The sequence below is a fragment of the Typopeltis vanoorti genome, chromosome 13, assembly GCF_054136105.1.
Source record: "Typopeltis vanoorti isolate ZY-2024b chromosome 13, IOZ_Tvanoo_1.0, whole genome shotgun sequence".
NCBI classification, from domain to species: domain Eukaryota; kingdom Metazoa; phylum Arthropoda; class Arachnida; order Uropygi; family Thelyphonidae; genus Typopeltis; species Typopeltis vanoorti.
The window spans coordinates 81,976,938-81,999,559 of record NC_143561.1 but is presented as its reverse complement, the minus strand read 5'-3'; the positions used below and the strand labels follow the sequence as shown (position 1 = coordinate 81,999,559).

The following is a 22,622-nucleotide window of genomic DNA, read 5'->3' as shown; positions in this document are numbered from 1 at the left end:
ATTGTTGTTCTCACTTAAGATACTGGTAATATTAAACTTGTACGTTATAAGTTCTGTCTAGCGTTAGCTAACATGGAATATCGAATAATCGCAACTATACCTTATCGTAAGTACGGCTTTGCTTGTGCTGTAGTTTTAATTTGATGTTTCAATACAGTCGTATTGCGTGATATAGAAAGTTATTTATTTATCATAATTTTAGAACTGAACAAGTGTTTTTATTTTATTTTTGCACGCGAGGTTTGGAGTTATTGGGTTTAATTATTTTTGACATTTTTTTCTTATTGTGATTTTCTCTGCTGAGAACAATAAGTGCTCAGAAGTAGATAATACTCTTATTTTAGTTATAATCTTTGTGTTTCTAGTGTAACATTCTCTGATAATAAGAAAAGTAAACGGAGTCTTTGTTCCCTGGCTTCGTTGGGGATGATTACATGGAGCAGCAGTTCAAGTGCCCTTAGAAATAAGTTACTACTTGTTCAAGAGTGTTACATTGGCTTTTCGGAGATAAAAATCTGACCTACACATGTTAGTTTATCATATCATAAGATTGAGCGATTCGAGATGAGATAGTGGAGAATAAAATTATATTCTCCTGAAAGGAAAGAACAAACCCAAGTATCCTTAACGATCTTGATATCAACGCAAGAATCCTTTAGAAAATGGACTAGAAATTTTAAAATATTATAGACATATAACAAGACAAATAGGTAATAACAACTTAGAGTAACTCATCCACCAGTGCAACACATGATTTTGAAAAGATAAAGGCTAAACTGTAATGATCAATTCATTAAAGTGACATCACCGGAATAGATCCGAACCATAGCAAGAGATCTTCAGTAAACACCACGAGTTCTCGCCAACCCCCGGAAGTAATAGGGTTCTCCTTCTTCTAGAAACTGGAGTTTCTTTTTCGTATAGGGCTGGATTTATGCATAAGTTAGACAAGCTGCGGCTCAGGGCGTCACATTAAAAGGGGACCTCTTCGAAGTTATAGCTTAGGGTCACAATAACTTTAAATCCGGCCTTGATCTTGTAAAGCAGAAAAACCAGTCGAAGAACAAACGCAATTAACAGTCATATGTTGGCCACAGGGTTACTTTGACTATAATTTAGACTAAACAATAGTTCTGTCAAGAGGAATGGCATCACCAGGAAGAGGAAGTGTTTGAATGGTATTATGCATTTTTAAAACATGATAATACCACTTTTTTTTTTTTTTAACATATAGGTCACACCTAGGAGAGGGGAAATCGTATGCAACACAAAACTTCAAAAATTTCTCAACCTTAAACATGTCTCGTATAATTGTAGGGAGAAAAATTCGAAAGCAGTTCCGTTTGTGACTACTTTTTTATAATATCAGAAATTGTGGTGGCTACAGTTTTTCTAGTGTGGTGCAAAAAATTCTCTCATTAGAGAATCCAATTTGCCACTAGTTGGTTGAACGCCAATCTACATAAGCGAAATACATCGTTTAATTTTATTAGTATTATAATTTTAATATTAATATTTTAGTCTTTATATGAGTTTTTATTTTATTTATTGATTGATTCATTTTTTGCAGTTGTTAGTTTACTCGCGAACGAAATTCAAAACGGAGGCTCAACGAATGGAGTATATCCTGAATTATACGACACTTAATTAGAAATTTAATATGAGATGCCTTATTCAAATTCGTTCCGCAAATAAGTCTTTAAAAGTTACAGATTAATGAATTTATCAGTTCATGTGATTATCGGTCGTGTATTTTTTTTTTTTTTTTTTTTAAGAAACTACTTGAAGTTGCGAATTCTAGTTATCTTGATTACCTTGTATAGATTTATTTATTGTTTCATATTTAAACATTCGTTGCACACTCGTACTAAATTAATCTATACTGAAGATTCCTTAAATGTCTTGTTGAGGATTAATCGTCGAGTAGTGAAACTCGGCTGTTTAATATATTCTGTTACGTACTCAGTGATAGTTGGCCGTGACTTCTGGAGTTTAATTTCACACGTTTTTATTCTGTTGCGATTTTCACGATGTTTGTATTCAATATTTGTTTGAAAATAGACAGAAAGGCTAAGTGATATGATTTAATGAAAGTGGCATGTAATACTGCTATAATGATAGAAGTCTTGGCATGCTTCAATTGATTTCAGGAGGGAATATGCTTAATCGAAAGTGACCTGTGCTTTGGTATTTGACCAACTCTGAGAAATGACGAAACGATGTTAAAAAAAAAAAAAATGTACAATTTAGTTCGGTATATCTGATATTTAACTGTATGCATCAAAGTAGGAGAATTTGGAATTCCTCGGTTCAGTGTTTCTTCAGCAAAGTTTCGTGCTAACTTCAATGGGGAAAAAAAAAATGTTAACAGATAAATACCAAAAACACACACAGCTTGCACATTTTCTGGATTTAGCTTCGTTCGATTTTTCTTTCTGAAGCGCTGACACAGATTTGATGACCTCAAGCAGGGCCGACCTTCTCTGGTGCAAGAAACCTTTTTGGGGCCCTAAAATATTTTTCAAAAGTAAAAATTAAAGGATTCGAAATAAACGTATTGTAAAATCTCTTACCTGCAAATGATTTTGGCACAAGAAAACAAAAAAAAAACAACAAAAAAAAACATTCGAAATATAACAGGTTAACATAACATTTACTGAACACAAAACAAAAGTAACCTGGCTCACCAACTAGCGCACATAAAAAAATAAATAGGTTTACTATTTAGAGGCCTAGTTTTACTAACACGTATATTGCTTAATATGTATTTCTTTAAATATGCGATTTTTTTTTTTTTTTTTTTTTGCTATGTCATTAATCATTTCCGAAAAATTACAATTTTTGGCAATTTCCTTTTCGATGCTTAATATAGCAAGTGCATTTAAGCGTTCTTCGCACATACTTGACCGAAGATAATTCTTTATCAATTTTAATTTGCTAAAAGAACACTCTGCACCTGCTATGGTAACTGGTAACGTAAAGAAAATTTTCAATACAGTTAGCACATTTGGAAATAGTTCATTATTACTATTGTTTAATATATATCGCAATATGTCTTGCGCGTTATTTACATTTTTTTTTTTTTTGGTCCAAGATGTAGAATTCTTGTAACAAATCAATTTCCTGGATTAAGTCTTCATTTACATCTTTACTATAAAATTTTACAAAATCCCTTGAGCGGTTTTCTAGTGCATTTTTTTCCAATGTTTTTATATCAGTGATTAATTTAAAATAAGAAATAACATTGGGTATATTTTTAAATCTCTCATCTAATTGTACAATAACAGTATCAATCACAACGTTGAAAAAAGTGACATCCTCTTTAATTCCTCTACCGGGTTTAGTAAAACTTCATCTTTTGCTAGTTCGGAAAATAATCTTTTTTTTTTTTCCAGGATTTGTAAATATTCAAGTTTCGTGCTATCATTTTTGCGTAGTCTAAAAATATGTTAAATTTTCATCTTAAATTTTGGATTTCATTTTTAATTTTATTCACTAAATTAAAAGCAGAGTCAAGAACAATTGTTTTTGCTTGAAATAGTTTGTTGATACTAGTAATTTTTGACAATATTGTAAACCACACCAATAAGCTTAAAATAAATGACATTTCTTGTAATGAATCTAGTAAACTTTTAGCTTCGGATACGGCTGTGTTATCGTTAATTGCAACAATAAATTCTTCTAAGGCATTATAAGTTTGTTCAAACTGTATATACACTGCTTTGACTGCATCTATTTTGGCTTCCCATCGAGTATCACATAATGGTTTAAGCGTAATATTTAAATACTTTTGTATAATTTCCCATCTTTTTGTAGATGCAGAAAATATGCTGCATAAACGTTGCAATATTCCGTAAATTTTTTTTACAATATATACTACTGGAAGCAGCATCACAAATTATCAAATTAAAAGAATGTGATAAGCAAGGTACATAAATTGCATGCGGGTTTAAACTAATTATTCTAGATTGTACGATTTTATATGTTCCCTTCATATTGCTACCGTTATCGTAGCTTGCCCTCTACAATTCATAATACCTAAATCAAGCTCACCTATTCTTTTTAAAAGCGAATTTGCTAGTCCTTCACCAGTTACATCAGTTACTTCAATAAATCCTATAAATGATTAATTTATAATTAATTTTTTGTCTACAAAATTTACATATCTAATAATTATTGAAGTTTGTTCCTTGTGAGAAATATCAGGAGTACAATCCATTTGGATACTGCATATGGATATTGATTAAATGCAGCAATAATTTCCTCTTGAAATCTATACACCAAATGATGCACAATTCTTTTTTTAGTATTTTTAATTCTGTTTACATGATCCATTAGCACAGGATCATATTTACTTAATAATTCTATTAAACTTAAAAATTTTCCATTATTCGGCGTTTGTATTGTTTCATGGGATCCTTGAAATGACAGATTATTACTTGCTAAAAATAGAATTACATCTACAATTCTTTGGAATAGTAATTTTAGACGTTCTGTTTCTTTATTTATATTAATTTGATTTGTTCTGTCAACAATCGAACATAAATTAAGCCTTTTTAATAATTCTTGCCAAGCAATAAAAGAATCAAAGTGACCAACAGAAAGCTCATGATCTCGAATTACAGATGACAGTTTTCTCCATTTATTAAAACCATATATAAATCGTGTTAATTGATCTTTTCCTCTTCTTTTGGAAAATAATACACAACAAAAGCAAAATACTGAGTCTTGAGCTTTTGAGTAAACTAACCAGCTGCGAAGCTGAGTTTCACCATTTGGCTTTTTTTTTTAAATAGTACGATCTAGAAAATTATCTACCTTCAAGATTCTTAACGAATGCGTCTTGATGTTGTTTAGGTCTGGTTTTAACACAAAAAAATCGAAATTTATCAGTTATAATATTTGGCCACAGACCTGGATCATATATATTCACTTGATCACCGTCGTTATTTGCTGTATCCCACAGTTTCTACATTTTCATTGAAAAGTTGTGTAGCTTGTTTGGAGTTTTCTTTTTCAGTTGAAGTTTGAATCGCAACTGCTTAAGTCATAGCAATTTTGTTGTCAGATTTATTTTGTAGCCATGAAAACAAATCTGCTTGTGACTTTTTGAGATTTTGCTTTTCTTCTTTTTTCTTTTCTGCTGATTTCCTTTTTTGACACCCAGAGGGATACTTTCTTGGCATGGACATTATAGGTTAGGCTTTGCCTGTCGAATAAGTAAATAATATTAAATATTTTTATCCCATGAATTAACAAAACTTGTATGTACAAGTTAAACATGTACATACTTTTTACAATATTACAAAATTTTAGGAACACTCAAGGAATGCGTTTATTTTTTTTGTTTGTTTACTTCAGTACATCAGTTTCACCCTTATCTATCACTGTTAACCGAGTTGAAATTAACGTAGTTGAGATCTAACCACGTGCAGACAACACTTCATAATCTGAATATTGATAATACATTTCACATAACTATAAAAATAACTTGCCGTATTTACTGGAATATAACTGGTCCTCGCATATAACTCACACCCCTGATTTTACTTTGCAAAAAAAAGAAATTGAAAAGCACATGACAAAAAACATTTTGTCATGCACACATCAAAATGTGATCGCTAGAGAAAAACTAGAATGACAACAATGATATCTATTGCATATCTAATTACTAAGTTTCTCGCATTAATCCTTTTGCCTATCTTGTGCCCACATGATGCACAACTATCAGAGTATAGCACATACAATGAATCACATACGATGCATAGAGCAGATAGAGGTAAATTTATCATTATATAACATAATACTCCACTCATAACAGATATGTTATGAGTGGAATTCACATGAAATTAATAGACATTCAATAACATAATATGCTCATCTTGTTCACAGTTGTCTCGTTTAGGAGAAAACTATATTAATATGGATTGACACACTTGCCAAAGAGATGCTTGCATTTTTTTCTTCCTGCCATGTCTTTTATATCAGAACTTCTGTTTTATGCTAACGAAATACTTTCAATGGTTGCAAACTCCTCACCATTTGTTACTGTTTTTCTGTGATAAAAAAGGGAAAGGGGGGGGGGGGGGAATATAAACAAAGTCAAGATAGGGACTGGTATTATAAAAAAACTTGCTAGGGTTACCGTATATATTTTATGTACACATCATGCAAATTATGTACACCTTCCTGAAGAAGTAAAGGTCAAAAAGTAGAATTTTATTATTATCAAAGTTATTTATTTCCAGATAATAATAATTTATTCCATAAATCTCTAATATAATCTTTACTAAATTTTGTAACCCCCCCCCCCGTTTTCATTAAAACAGAATCAGTTGTAGTAGAAAAATTAGCAAAATTATTTTTGCTAATTTTTCTACTTTTTTTTCTACTTTTGCTAATTTTGCTAATTTTTGTAGTAGAAAAATTAGCAAAATTATTTAAAATAACACACCACAATAACTCTTCTCTGGATGACATTTAATGAAATATGCTACACAGGGCCAGCACTACCATTTAGGCAACCACCTAGGGTGCAAGCCATGAAGGGGTGCAAAACTTCAAGCTATGCGTTATTCATACTTTACTAAAATATCAAAATTAAAATAGTGATATATGATTTACGTATCGATTCTTTTTCCTTATCCCTCACACATCACACTATTTTACTATTTAACTCTTGGTTCTTTTTTGTTCCTTACCTAAATGATTTGAACTTACTGCTATTTAAAATTCAGTTAAGATAAATATTTTAAAATGTTAACATTTTAAAATATTAAATTTCGGTATTTTATAACTTTTTTTTTGTAAATGAATTATAACAGAGAATTTTCAAATGAATTAAAAAAAGAAAATAAAAAAAGCCCTATTAATTTAACCTGAAAGACAATTTTTATTTTGTTTAATGTCAATTAGAAATATTTTAGTTTATGAAATAAGGGATGCACTTGTAAACTTTGCCTAGGGTGCAAAATAACCTGGCATTGACAGTGATGTGACACCATCTATTTTGGAAACACTTTGGAATTTTATCCGCATCCAAAATGTTCATTCAGTGCAGGATTAGCATTGTTTTTGTTTGTTTCTGGTGTGTGCAAATTGTCAAATGAATTCCAGATATAAGAAGTGAACACTGTTTTTCATTTAAAAGGAACTCAGATACGTGTTTCTCTTTTAAATATCATAACATGTTGCCAATTAGTTTCACCATCTAACTCAGCACTGGGCTACCCAACACGCATTGCTGAAATTGTTGGTTTGGTTAGTATTCAAACTCTATTTTTTATTATTATTATTATTTTTTTTTATATCAAAACACTTACTAGAAAATGCCTCTAAAGGGATGGTGGTACTCCCATTGAGAACCAGTGATCTAGTTGCTCTCCAACATCTGGAACGACATTGTTTCCATGTGAAATATGTATATACTGGCAGAGTGATTGCGTGATTTTTCTTCATCTAATCATGATTATTATTCTTTTTACTTGCTAGATGGCAAAAGTATAAATAACATGCTACATGTTATTTATACTAAGCATTAGTTACATTACTATAAAAGGACTTTCAAACGACATGGAATGCTGCTGTAGTGTTTAGAAGGGAAAAAATAAAAGTGGATAACGTGAAATTTTAGTCATGTATCAAACTGGACCTGCACTAAACTGTCACATCAACACAACTATGTATAGCCTTAATAGCAGTAGATTTAAGCCCTCCACTCACCCCACAAGCTAACAATGAAAAAACAAAGAAGCACCTAATTATTATGGGATGCATTTCATTCTCCAAAGTAATTTTTATCATCTAGCAAATGAACAGCTGCAATTCCATTCTTGGTAAACTCAGGTGATAAGAAGGCAAAGATGCAACAGAAATAAAAGAATTATTGTACAATCACTTTATCTGCATACACAATTCAATGTTGTCCTAGATGCTGGACAGGAAGTGGATCACTGGTTCTCAAAAGGAGTGCCACTATCTCCTTACGAACATTTTTGATAGGTGTTTTTGTAAAAAAAATAAAATCTATAGTTTCAGTACTAACCAATTCAGACAGGTGTGTGTGATGTGTTACAAGTGTTCTCTGCCAGTAAAAGATGTCACATGACAGTTCTGAGTGTAATTGGCTACTCTGATCCCTAACAACTGAAGGCTGCTGTGCGCGTCGACTTCTAAACCAATAGAATATCATTTATAGGTACCATTTTTAATGTGTAAAAATTTAACAATATTGGAAGAAAAGATTTCATGTTACTTTCCTTCCTTAAAATACACATAGTTATGACTGGAAACGAAATCCATTTAGCACAGTTAATACATCGAGTTGTGAATTTTCGTTACAAGAAGAACAAAAAGAACAAGGACAAGAACAAGTTACCTATATCAATGGATTGTACTCTAAAAATGAAATTCTCTGAAATAACTCTTGAGGAATTTTGGATTTTTGTCCAAGCCCAATACCCAGCTCTTTCCACAAGGGCACTGAAAATTTTGTTACAAATTTCAACATAATTGTGAGCTCGGTTTCTCAATATTAACCAATATAAAAACTAAAAAGCATGAAAGACTTGCTAATATGGACAAAGAGATGAGGGTAGCTATATCACATATTGGATCTGATATTGCCGAAATCTACAAATGCAGACAAGCTCAAGTATCACATTAAAATAAGTTCCATTTTTATAAAAGGCAACTCCATGCATATTTTTATTGTTAGCTTTATAACCCTAATGCTTTTGGTGTTCCCCAAATTTTTCTTATAATGAAAAGGGTTCCGTGACTTCGAAAAGGTTAAGAACCACTGAGTTAGATGATGAAACTAACTGCAGCATGTCAGGATGATATTTAAAAGAAAAACATCTCTTGAGTTCCTTTTTTCAATGGTATTAAATCCAAGTAGCATTTCATGTCGCATACCCATTATTATAACCCTATTGTGATATTTCAAAATTACCGTGGTTTTGAAATTATAAAAATCATACCACAGAAAAGAAGGGAGATAAGCACAGTCAACATGACTCTATTGCTCTCCATTTATGCTTGCTGTTTCTGAAGAAAACATTGCATGGATGGAACAATATGTTTTGTATTTTCAAATGCTTAACACACGTAGAAAAATATAGAACTTATTTAACACTCTATATATTTCATCCAGTATGAATGGACATTATCAGAGAAGATAAGTTCAGATTGATTTTAATATTACTTAGGTTATTTAATTTTTAGTTACAGGTTCTTCCAACTTGTTCATTAGTGCATTTTCCTGTCAACTCTGCTGTAACCAAGATATGAGCTAGCAAGCATAATGCTACATGACTCATATCTTGTGATTCGTGCTTTGAATGTAATTAGAAAATAATTATTTCTTCTCTCTTTCTTCATGCCACCCTGGATGAAATATAGTGGAGTCTTAATAAATTCTGTATTTTTCTACATATGTGCTAACCATCTTTAACAATATGTGTAGCACACATTCCTTTAAAACTTCTACTGTGATTTGTATTACAGATATTATAATTGGACTGATGCAAATCTGGTAAAAGTAATTTTTGTCAAAAAAAAAAAAAATCTTAAGGATTAGTCAACTACCATATAAAGAAAGACTGTCGGGTAATTTCTTGTATAAAAATCAGCTTTGCATCTTTCAGAATTATCAGTACTGGAAAGTCATGAGTTCAAATTTTCTATAAGAAAATGCTTTTCCAATTTTTATCAGGATGATTAGATTCTGTATCATTGAAAACTCATATTTATACATTGCATTCTTAACTGATATTTCTCCCTCATTCCTTAAAAAAAACACACAAAAAAAAACAAGCTCCTGTCATGAAAACTCTGAGACATCTCAAGATGTGACATTGAATATATTAAATATGCTTGTCTTTCTTTCTCTTGTGCAATACGACCCCCCACCCCTTCACAAAAGTCATGCTGTCACCATAGAATATCATGTTCTTATTAACGCATTCCTGAACTCATTCCTTAATTGAGTTTTTGTTGATCACCAACCTGGAGAATGGTGACTTGGCTATAGTTCATTACATCTGTTATAATCAAAATCTCTTTATATAATGAAACTATCTAGCCTACTTTTCGCTCCCTTTTGATCTTGCTACATGACTCATATCGTGTGATTCATGTTTTGAATGTAGTTAATGATTAGATTCCTGAGATTGAAATTCCTCAGACTTAAATAAACAACCTGGTCATAGGCACTGCCAGTTCTCTGACACTTTCTTATGCACAACTTTTATTTAACCCTGTTACTGTATAAAACATCATGATTTTCATCTGCTTCTGTTCTCACACTACTCACTACATTATCTCCATCTGGATGATATACTTTTGGATAACTTTGCAATTCAACAGTTTTTTATCATATTATATTCCTGATATGTACACATTGCTCTGATAGTGCTACATGATTAAGTGTACATTATCGCTAACTTCTTTCTTTTAATAATTTTCTCCCATGTTAAGCTATTATTTTCTAATCTACGTGCATCAACCAACTTAGGTCTTGGTCTTTCTCTGAGTCTTTTTCTATCACCCTGGCATCAAACACATGTTTTGCTAGCATTTCCTTTTCCTCTCTTCATTCTTTTTAAACAACCACACTCAAATATTCTTGAATGTTAATAGTATTAAGTTCTTTCATAATATCTTCATTTTTCACATGATCCTGCAATTGACACCTCTTTTTTCTTCCTTAATTTTTCAGAGTAACCTCTAATGTTTGATCAGCTGTTTTATTACTTTTTTTTTTTTTTAATCAACACACAAACCACCTTCATGCCGTTTTTATTTTTTCCCACTCTCAGATTTGTAGGTTAAACTGGTTTGACTCGTAATACTGGTAGTTTAGTATTTTGGCTAATTTCTTTTATTCCATATAAATTCATTTAATTGATTCTCTGTCACACTGGCTTTGCTTATTCTGTTGCTATTTCCATATTTAATATGCACTTTAAATAACTAAATTCTAAAATTTAGTTATTTAAGCTGTAATGCAAATCATGCATATACCTACTCAACTGATAACCATCTTCAGTCTTCCAATATTCTTGATTTCTTTTTAACCAGTCCTCCTTCTGATGACTCCTGAGAAAAACCACAGTAATCATATAAAGCCCATCTCTTGCCATTACTTTTTTCCTCCATCTACTGCATAGATGACAAGGCAAATCCATGAATCAGTGGTGCTCCAGGTTTGTCCTATATCATGCATCTCTGAAATCTTCTATTCTTAGCTCATGCTTATCCCAATATGTAAACACAGTGGTATATTCTGCCAATTCCAAAAAAGGGAGATAGAAGTCTACTATCAAACAACCAAACAATTGCCATCACTTCAATCCTCTCTAAAATAATGGAGAATGTTATTAATAGTCAACTCCCCACTAACTAGAGATCCACCAGATAATCAGTGATCTCTAGTATCAGTTATGCCATTCATGGTCCACAGCTGACCTCTTAGTCTACATCATCCACCACTGGCCATGTGCTATGGCAAGCTTCCAAGAAACATGCTGTCACTTTTGACATTTTTCACAGCTTTTGATTACATCTAGCTTCAAGGCCTGTTAAGCAAATTGTTATCCACCGATCTGCCTACCACCATCCATAATTAGGTAGTCAGCTTTCTCACTGATCATTCACAGTATATCATGGTGAATTGCTCCCTTTCTTCAAGCTTCGCCATCAATGGTGGACTGCCTCAGGGCTCTGTTTTATCATTCACCCTTTTTTCTACCCAAAATTAAATTTACTCTCAGTCACCACTAATCCTATTCATAGCATGTTGATGAAAGTACACTTCCTTTATCTTGTTCATTTAACAAAAACCATGCAGTGCTTGGACACCCCTAACTTCAATATCATCTTCAACCAAATGCCTTAAACATTGATCTACATCCTTGAATTTGGTCATCTCTTCCTTTAGTCTTCCTTTTCTCTTTCAAAAGGGGTCTCAGCTCACCTATCGTTAACTTCAGTAATACACAAATCACCAGGCAGCATCAGATCTCCCTGCATAGACTGACATTTACCTCCAGCTTCTCTCTCTTGGCATAAACACATCACATCAATAACTTCCCCAGCATCTAAAAAAAAATTAGGAATTCTCTTTTGCTCAAGATGCTATTTTTTACCTACCCAGCTACTAATTCTGTATAAATCCACCCATCCTTGGAGTACTATTCATGTGTTTGGGATGGTGGAACAAAACCTCCATAAAAGTTCTTGATGCTGTCCAGAGGAGAGCAATTCAGCTAATAGATGACTTCCCTTACATATTATTGTCAACCTTTATCTCAGAGATACATTGTTTCAGCACTGTCTGTTCTGTAGATACTTCCATTCGCTGCTCCACTGAACTGGCAACCTATCATCACTGAAAATGCTGCTCAGCATCTGTTTTCAGTGTAACTACAAACACACCAAACCTGCTCCTCTGTCTATTTTATTCTCTACCTCTGTTCTCTGGAACAGCCTTCCTCATGAAGTATTCCTAAACAACTACAATGCATAACTTTGAGAAAATCTTCATATGCTCCACACATAGTACTAATGTGCTTGACTTTAAACATTTTTAGGAAATGACAACATATACTAAAATATTAATTAGAAAACTTTAATCAATACCTTCCTATATTTCGGCAATGTTATCACTAACAATGAGCAAATGAGGCTGAAGAAGGCAACTGGTGTTGGTCCTAGAGTCTTGAAGGTGCCCCCCCTTGGTTGTTGGGCAGATGATCTAAGGATGCAAACTTCCTAAATTTAGGGCAGTCTCATGCACTCAAATTTGTTGAGATTTCGGAAGTTTTTTTAGAGCTGAGGCTGATTCCAAGAACAATCTTTCATATTTATATTTGCTATGGTGTAGTAATGTGGCTTTCTTCTTACGCTTCCAGCATAAGAAGAAAGCCACTTCTTACAATGTGCTTATTTGCTAATGTGTGCTTACAATGTTCTTTCTTCTTGCAATGTGCTTACTGGTTCTCCACCCTTTCACTTATGGGGATCTGTGTGTGTGTGTGTGTGCACGTGTGTGTGCGTGCACGTGTGTTTTTAAAGCAGTTCTATATGTTCTCCTCAAAGAATGTTGTGCATGTTTCCACAATCTTGCTTATTTCTGTTCTTATCATTTATCTCACTGATTTTTATGCCACATTTGTTAGAGTAGTTACTCCATTTATTTAAAGACCAGTACGGGATTTATTTAGGAGTATAATATAATATCTGCATAAAGTGAAAAGCTGATTGCCACTTTCCTCCATAATGTGATATATATAAGTGATAAATAACAGTCTTCTTGTATCCCCTTAAGTTCTGACTTCTGTCTTGCCACTTGTTGTATAACCTTGTTGTTAAACCAATTAGGAATAGCATTCTTACATTTAATACAGTACTCGCAAACTTTGTTTGCTCACACTTTGATAAAGGATTAAACTAAATTTATTATAATAAATTACATGATAACCACAATAATTAACTTTAATGAAATAAAGGTACAAATATTTTGTACTGAAATTAACTACATCATCAGTGCAGACAACAAGCAGTTCAAAGGAATGGAATACAAAGTACATAACAGCCGGTGGATTACGAATTAAAAACTGTTGCCGAGTGCTAGAAATTAATATTAATAAAATATTATTAAATAATTCTTAAAAACTATTTCTTTGATGGTTACATAAGATTGGGAGATTCTTCTTCATCTTATTATTATTATATGCCATCTCCAGGGAGTCCAAAGACTCGAGGGAGATGGCATATAATAATTTGATAGCTAACACTATCGTTTGATAGTTAACACTATCAAACGATTGATCCCCTTCCAACTACTAGCCACGCTCAAACTTGATTAAGTTTTTGTGAGTGATTAATAGTAGAGGCTCTACCAATCAACCAACTTCACTGGCTAAAAAACTGGTTATCTTATGTAACCATCAAAGAAATAGTTTTTAAGAATTATTTAATAATATTATTAATATTAATTTCTAGCATGCGGCAACAGTTTTTAATTGGTAATCCACTGACTCTTATGTACTTTGTATTCCATTCCTTTGAATTGCTTTTTGTCTGCACTGATGATGTACTGTTAATTTCAATATGAAATATGTGTACCTTTATTTCATTAAAGTTAATTACTGTGGGTATTGTGTAATTTATTATTTATAGTTATGCCAGAGGTACCTTTAAAGATTCCAATTGTAAATTGTACGTTTTTTTCTGCTTTGCTATCTCCAGTGCTACGATAAAGCTTCAGTAACCTTGTAGTTCATTTCTTGGAATACCCTGTTGAATCCAGCGGCATCTTTTTGAGAGCATTCTCCATGACATTAAAAAAAAAAAAAAAACATTTGTCCTTGTGTTGAGAATGAACATTTTGCATTTCATAGAATCATTTGACAAAGCTACAAATAACACATTGAGACCTTTCTTTTCCATTAATGATGATGGATGTGAATTCATAATTGAATATATGAATCATCGTATCTTCTTTTTTTTAACACTAATGATGTACAAAAATAATGTAGAAGTAAAAAAATATACACGTGCATACTACTATACACATCTCAGAATACTTCAAGTGAAAGTGGAGCGATGATAATCTTAACATTACTCGGACCACTTCAGCACATCACCATTGCCATGCCAGCTCTGCTGTTATCAGTTTGCAATTAATAGAGACAGCTGAAAAGACATAATTGCACTTATAGGTGGGGCTTATTCGGCCATGTTTTAGTGTGAAGGTCGTGTGTGCAACACATCAGATTTTCTAAATATGTTTTGGTTTGTAACAAATGTTTGTATATCACTTTAAAAATTGTGAATATTTGTGCAGTTCCTGGGTGTAAAAATTGTACCATTAAAAAATCTAAAAACCATGAAAATAATATTCAGTTTCACAGATAAATAAATATGTATTTAAATAAAATTTATAGATTACAACTTAAAATTTTTTACAGATTTCCTTTCAAGCATCTTAATATCTCAAATTTATGGATTCAAGCTACAGTTAATTCTGTCTAACAGATTCTGCGAAAATTCAAGATTCACCAACTCCAGCTATTAATTAAAAAATTTTAAATATTAAGAAACTTTTATTTGTTATATATTATTTCTGGAAAATTTGAGTGAAAATCTGAAAAATAGAAAAATATGCAAAATAGCCATAAAAATTAAGATTTTTTTTTTATTTGTATTTAAAATTCGTGCCTAATATATCCATCTCCACTATGGTCCCAATTCCATCCCTGAAACCCCCAAATCTCCTCTCCCCCAGTTGGAAATCTCTGTATTAGAGCATTCTTTTTCAGAAAGCAAAGATGAAGTGTACAACAATAGGAACATATATTGGAAAATCCTCTTATGCTGAGAAGATAGTCAAAAAAAGTATCTAAAGAGATATTAGCATGAATGATTGTCTCACCTTCTTACAGGTACACTATCCCTGAATGCTATTGATTTAGTCTGCTTCTCATTAGAACAGATCAAAGAAAAAAATGAATGCGGTCTCCCTGAAAACACACCAAAAACAACACAGCTATATAATCCTCTAAATGGAATGAGCACTGCCATATTATATAGGAAAAGTTTCCAGACTAATTAATAAAATGGTTACTTCTGTACCCACTGAGGAATTCAAAACTATTAAAATACCTGGCATCCTAGATGGAATAGAATTCAACATCTTGAATATTTTTTCTGAGGAAGAAGAGACAGTTACTGACCATTCCCCCAATTTCCTCAAGAAAGGAAAGTCCAAGATGGATATAAAAGTGAAATCCCACAAAACTGAAAGACAGACAGATCCATAAATAATTGTTATATATATATATATATATATATATATATATATATATATATATAAAACATAAATAGACACATAAATAATTGTTAATTATTATAGTGGTTGTCACAGATTCTGCCAAAACACTAGTGGTCAAGACTCTTACAGAAACATAAGCTAGTATGCTTTTGATGACAAGAGAAGAATTTGAAACCTAGTAAGGATCCTGCATTGTAGTCTATCTTCGTTATCTGCAAAGACAGGTTTGGAAGTGGACCTACATGTGGAAGAATTGTTATCCTTGTGGACAAGATCCCCCTCCAAACAAGTCCATCTCAATATTATCACAAGAGGCATTTGCCATTCACTTCTCAGTAGGATCCCTTATTAAAATATAGTATATCTATCTACCACCCTAGTGCAGATATAAGTCAGAGTGACCTTGTCATTCTCTATACCCATAATTGGGGATTTAAATAGCCAATACTTTGTAGGGTTGTGCACAACTAACATCAAAGGAGGGTTGTGAAGGTCTATTTGCAGTGTTTGATAATTGATGCTCTTTCCCCTCATAAACACTGGAAGTAGCACCTTCTTCCACATGCTTACCTGAAATTGAATGATGAATCATGTTAGAGAATATGTAATACTAGCTGTCGACCTATAGCTCAAAACCTCAACTTGGTTTCCAGCTTTCCTGAAACTGTGGTGGAATTCAGAATGTACAGTAGCCAAGAAATCCCAAAACAAAGCTTGGTGTATCTTCTGCAAATATCCTCACTACATGTGAGTTAATTACTTTCAAACACACCAGCAGTCAAGAATTATATAACCACCATCAGAACCAAAAAGGACTTGAGGATCAAATTCACACCTCACACCACTCACACAAGTTCAACCAACAAAGGTCAGGGACAAAAAATCCAGAAAATTAAGGACTAATATCCTACACATACACATCTTTTTAAATCCTGGAATAGAATTATACAATATTACTCGCCAATTATTAACTGAATTACCAACAGGAGAGATCACTCATATAGGAATTAATTCTCAAACATTTGTTAACCTAAATGTAATTGGTATATGTTATTACTAAAAATAATAATTTATCTTTTGATGATCCCTGTGTGTAATACATTATGGCAAAGCACCTTAAAAATGGTAAGGAATGGAAAACTAATTAATAGAGATTGCAAATATTTTGTGAAACATACCATAACTTATCATGAGTAGGGAACATTTAAAATGAACAGAAAACCTGACATATGACATTGTCAGTTTTGGGGAAAGTGCTGTACACCACGAAGATACCTTTTTAGAATCATTTAAAGATACTCATAGTATTAATACTATGTATCTTATAATTTTAGGAAATTATACTTAACTGTGTAAAAAAAATTCTCACACATATTGGCTAATGCATGTGAAGGATTCTAACAGTTGTTATATCATCATTCTAGCATGTAGCACTTGCTGTGAAACTGTTTTTTTATGGTTTTTTCTGTTGATATTGCAAACTTTTGTTCTATGCTTATGCTGAGAATGTGAATACTTTTAGGAAATATTTATAATTATTTTAATAATTAAACTAAAATAGTGTATTCTCCTTTGGAGAATAAAAGGCATTAGCAAATTATATCTGTTTAGATTAATTTAACATTTGTTGTAAATTGTTGATAAATGCATGATCTATATCTTTTATAATGAAGGTTATCTAAAAAAATAACAGTAAGCATACTTATTCATTTTGTAGATGCCATCAGTGAAAATAATCCAAGAGTAATTGATGATACTAGGGCCAGGAAATTAGCTAGTGATTTAAAAAGGTGTTCATATTATGAAACATGTGCCACTTATGGTCTAAATGTTGAAAGAGTCTTTCAAGATGGTAAGTTTGCTAGGGCTATATGCTGTTTTAGTAATACTCTATTTATTTAACACCCTGATGAAATGTTGGACTACTGGGACACTTCCTGCTTTAGAATGAATCATACCAGTGTATATATTCCTATCATCACATGAAGCCTATCCTGCTGTATAAGACAGATATCACTAAAGTAGAACTATAGATATGTATGCTGGAAATAACACTCCTCCCTATCCCAAACAACACACTAAACGTTGCAGATCCTATAAGCACAACAGTAGTGTATGGACATGGGTAACAGTTTAAAGAGAAAGAAGGAATCTGATATGCTTCTTGAATGGCTGAAGTAATGTTGTATGGGAAAATATACACCATGTTGAAATAAGCACTGGATATTTCCTGTTTTAGAATGAAATATGGGTGTGTATATTCTTGTCATCACATGTAGTTTTTCCTCCTTGTATATAAGCCATTTTTCAGTCATCTTAACAAGCAGGATGATGGTCTCACACAGGCAGTAAAATTCATCCACCACCTAAACACACTCACAGAACATCCATTCCCATGGTAGGATTCAAATCCACTGCTTGTTGGTTGGAGAGTAGATATACTAACCTTGGTCATTCAGGCTTGCACCATTATAATGCCAAAGGATGTGAAATTGTGAATGGCTAGGTGAAGGTGTTCCATATATAATAAAAAAAAACTTGGACAAGGTAATGGTCTTCTCTGTGGAGAAGAACTTGTGGATTTCAAAATAAGTATTGTTACAAGATACCACATCAGTGGCCTTTCTGTATGCAACACTGATAAAAGATTGCCTTTCTCAAAAGTATCAGCCAGTGGAAATCAAGGTGTCACTTTACCCAAGAAATGCACATGAAGATCCAAAAGCTACCACTTTAAAAAAAAAAAAAAAAAAAAAAAAAAAAAAAAAAAGTGCAACTATGATCCAGGATTCAAATTGTCTTCATGGATTAGCAATGGGGTTAATAATAGGACACTGTGTAGTTCGAGAGTTTTGGTTTCTGTGGAAGAGCAACTGAATCATGAATAGATCACAGCGATGTAAAGAACACTGTAACACAACAGAAGCTTGAGATACAGACTTACTTGCTAATCAAACAGATGTGTTATGGCCAGGGAATGCCCAAGTGCATCTGCCCAGCTGTGAAGTTTTGATGCCAGAGGTGTAACAGTCTGGAGCTGTTTATTCTGCTGTGGACTAATACCTTATGTTGTATGTATTGTCTCGAATAATTAATGCCAACAGATATCCAGAGCAGCACTTCTGGATAATAAAATAATGCTGCCTACATTGTGACAGTTTTACAAAACATATCACCACATCTGTTTTCAAGATGGTAGTTCACTGGGTTGTACTACAGCTGCTATTTCTGGATCCCAACCCAATAAAACAACTTTGGAAATTCACCAGAATGTTGACTGCCAGCCCAACAACAGTGCACAGCCTGGTGGTTAAGAAGAATGAAGGATGCCCCAAAACATCTGACTGTTACAAACTTGCAGTGAGTAAGCCTAGAATGGTGTAAAGTGCAATCAGGACCATAGGAGGATCCACTTATTTTTGAGGTGTACGCAATTAGATGTCTCTGAAATGTGCTATTCCAGTACTTCTTTCAGTATAGTTTGTTTTGATTTGGATAGCAAATTTGTGTGAGATATGTTTGCATGCCTCCTATTGGTTTCTTAGGAGAGGGAGATGACAGCATATTAGATATAACAATTAAAGCACTTCATTATTATTATTTTTTCTCCCAGTATGGTGCCCGAGTAATCATGCAGGCATTATAATTAACATGAAGTGTCTACATTTCTAAGAAAGAAAATCATCAAAATTTTTTCTGGAAAAAATTTTGATGATTTTGATGGCAAGGAACTAAAGCAGTGCATTTAGTATTAATGGGAATTTCCTAATGATCCATTAATTTGATGTGCGACTGGTGCATCTAGAAAGGTCAGACTGTATCTTTGTTGTTCCAGTGGTATGTTACAAAAAAGCTTGTCCGGATGCAGCATAACTGCAGAAATATCCATTCAACACATCTAGAAGGTAGGTTTGCATGGTGCTGGATAGGACATGTTTTTCAAAATTCTCCATAAATAAGTTAGCAGGGAAGAGGTTGGGAGGACATGCTTCATTTTATTTGCAGTGAAAGTAACTCAAGCTAGTTGATTTTGTTTACTAAAGTACTTAAAAGGGAATGAGACTGGAAAGAAATGAAGTTTGATCAACTAATCTGGTATTAAAAAAAAAAAAAAGCCACCTCGATCATTTAGTCATGTACTAGAGGCTGTATAGTTGCAAGCAAGTTTAATATAGCTAAAATGGGAGGAATGCGAACATAAACCATTCTGATACCATGTCCACTGGAATTTGGAATTAATTACATATCATAGTTATTTTTTTGACCTCCACAAAACAAACCTATAGGATATAGTATGCCCACGCTTTAGAGATCTCCACTTGGAAACTTGCCAAGAATAGTCAATTCATGCTGAAGGAAAGAAAGAAATAAAGGACGTATGAATTGGTCACCAACACGCGAAATCGCGTGCTTTATAGGTAAAATTTTCCAACTGTTATACAAGCAATATAGTTAACTACAATGATCATAAAACAGAAGTTAATTTTCCGACGTGTAATAATAAACAACTCATCCCACAATACAGATTGATTACACTATTATCGGAATGGATTCTCCTTTTTGTGACACGTGCAGAAGTGTTGAAGGGTCTCTAATCTGTTGGCGAACTATATTTAGTACCGGGAATAGGCTAGAGTTTTTTATATTTTTATTAATTTTATATTTATTTTTTATGTTTTATTTATCATTAATTTCCTGATACATACCATGACAGTAACACACAATTCAGTTTACATTATTACTGATTTCCTATCAGCAATTGCCTCCAAATCATGCTATTAATTATCAGCACTCCAGTATTGTAAGCACACCAAACACCTGTGCCCTTCCTCACCCATTCTGTTTAAGTGACTATATCACCTTAGATTAGCTCTGCTCACACATGCTTGAATGCAGATTCCTAATATCCTCAGGTTTAATATGATTTTGCCACTAATACTGTCTGTTCACTCTTGATTTTTCTCAGAAGTCTTATGTCTATGGTCTCTGATCAATTGCTTTGTTTCTAACCCGTCTCTCAGATCCATAACTTAAAACTGGTTTAAACACTATCTTGTATAATTTTAGTTTGTCTAATTCTAGAATGCAGTTGAGGTTTTCTATATTCCTGGCTATTTTCATAATTTTATTCGTTTTATTGCTTGAAAGTAATAAAATAATATTTTATTTTTTTCTTGCAATAATATCAGGTTTAATGTGATATTCTTTCATAATTTGAACCATATACACCCTTGTCTTACACCTGATTTTAGATCAAACCGTCTTCTTGTATTTTCTTCAATTCTAACTGCTGACTTAGAGCTTAACTATATACTGTGTATTTCTCTATATAATGCTCAATTTTATCCCATATAATTGTGGCATTTTGAAAAGCTTTTGTTCTCTGTATCTTGTTGTATGCCTTTTCCAGATCTATAAACTTGAGTACAGATCATTTTTTATTCCCATGATTTCTCAACTATTTGTCTGAAGTGAACATTTGAACCCAGCTTGTTCTTCTCCAAGTTTTTCTTCTAAAATTTTTCTTAGCCTTTTAAGATTTTTTGTGTGTGTGTGTGTGCGTGCGCATGCATGCACATTCTATAATATTGAATGACTTGAACCGAGGTTAAAATAAAAACTTTATTTGCATGACTAGTTTCGCCTAAGACTAGACTTCAGGTGCACAACTGATAACTCCAAAACTGGAAAGGAAACAATATTTTAAAAAACAAAACTAAGAGCCATATCAAACAAACTGTAGAGATTACACTTACAGTTTCAAAAAGAAGAACAAACTCTGGTTGTATTATTTTGCACATGCGTGCGTATGAGATCTCGAGCATGCCAGTATTGAATAGTAGAGCTTTGAGAGTCCGGTAGGCTATAGCTTAGATTGTTGTTAATATGGATGGGGTCGAGTATTATTTCATTAGATTCTATAATTTTTCTCTCTATCTCATCACAACTGCGGTGAATATTGTCAGTTCTATCCAGAGCTTGATGTTGAGGGTTTTCTTTATTTGAATTAGCTGAAAATAGAACATGGCTGGACAAGGCACTGGCACGAGTTCTGCTGTAGTTGATGTCTCATTGACGGTCTTCTAAATGTAATTCTACTGATTTCTCCATCTGTCCAAAGTATGGTTTAGTGCAGTTCGCAAAGAACCTATCTGTTCACCTACAGGAAGTCAACAGACCCCCCCCCGGTGGTATGTCTGTTGACTTCCTGTAGGTGAACAGATAAGCTTCTTGTAGATGCTACAGAAAGAACCTATGTAATTGTTGAAAAACCTCCATTCATTGGCCAATACATTGAATGTGAAGTTCTACGCATCAACTGGAACATGAAGCAGTACAAAATGATTCAGAACCAAGGTTCACAACATGAATTTCCATGGTAGGACCACAATACACAAGCCCCACATTACCCAGAGCTGACATGCTGAAGACAGCATGCAATGTTGTCTTCAGTGGTGCAAATAGCATGTACAATGGGATGCAGAAGCTTGGAAAGCTGTGTTATGGAGCAAGGAATCATGCTACATCTTCCTGTACTTAGCAGATGAATTGTATGGGTGTGGCTGATGCCTGGTAAACATCTTTTACCAGAGTGCATAACTCCAGCTATGAAATTCTGAGTGACGGTGTGATGATATAGTTCTGTTTTTCCTGGTTTGGCCTCGGATCTCTGTGGTGCCGCAAACATTGAACTCTGAGAGGTATCGGAACATTCTGGACAATGCAGTGCCTTCTATTTTGCAGTAGTTTGTATAGAACTGACCATTGTCTCTGTCAGCAAGAC

At 33.1% G+C, this 22,622-nt stretch overlaps 1 protein-coding gene across 1 annotated transcript in view; it reads left to right on the top strand.

Moving 5' to 3' along the window:
• The window catches only part of LOC150100317 (centaurin-gamma-1A-like), a 418,649-nt gene that overhangs the window by 255,742 nt on the left and 140,285 nt on the right, over positions 1 to 22,622 (top strand). The window contains exon 6 of the mRNA XM_090402635.1: positions 17,556 to 17,690. Coding sequence (XP_090258761.1) covers positions 17,556 to 17,690 — 135 coding nt within the window. The remainder of the gene's footprint in view (positions 1 to 17,555; positions 17,691 to 22,622) is intronic.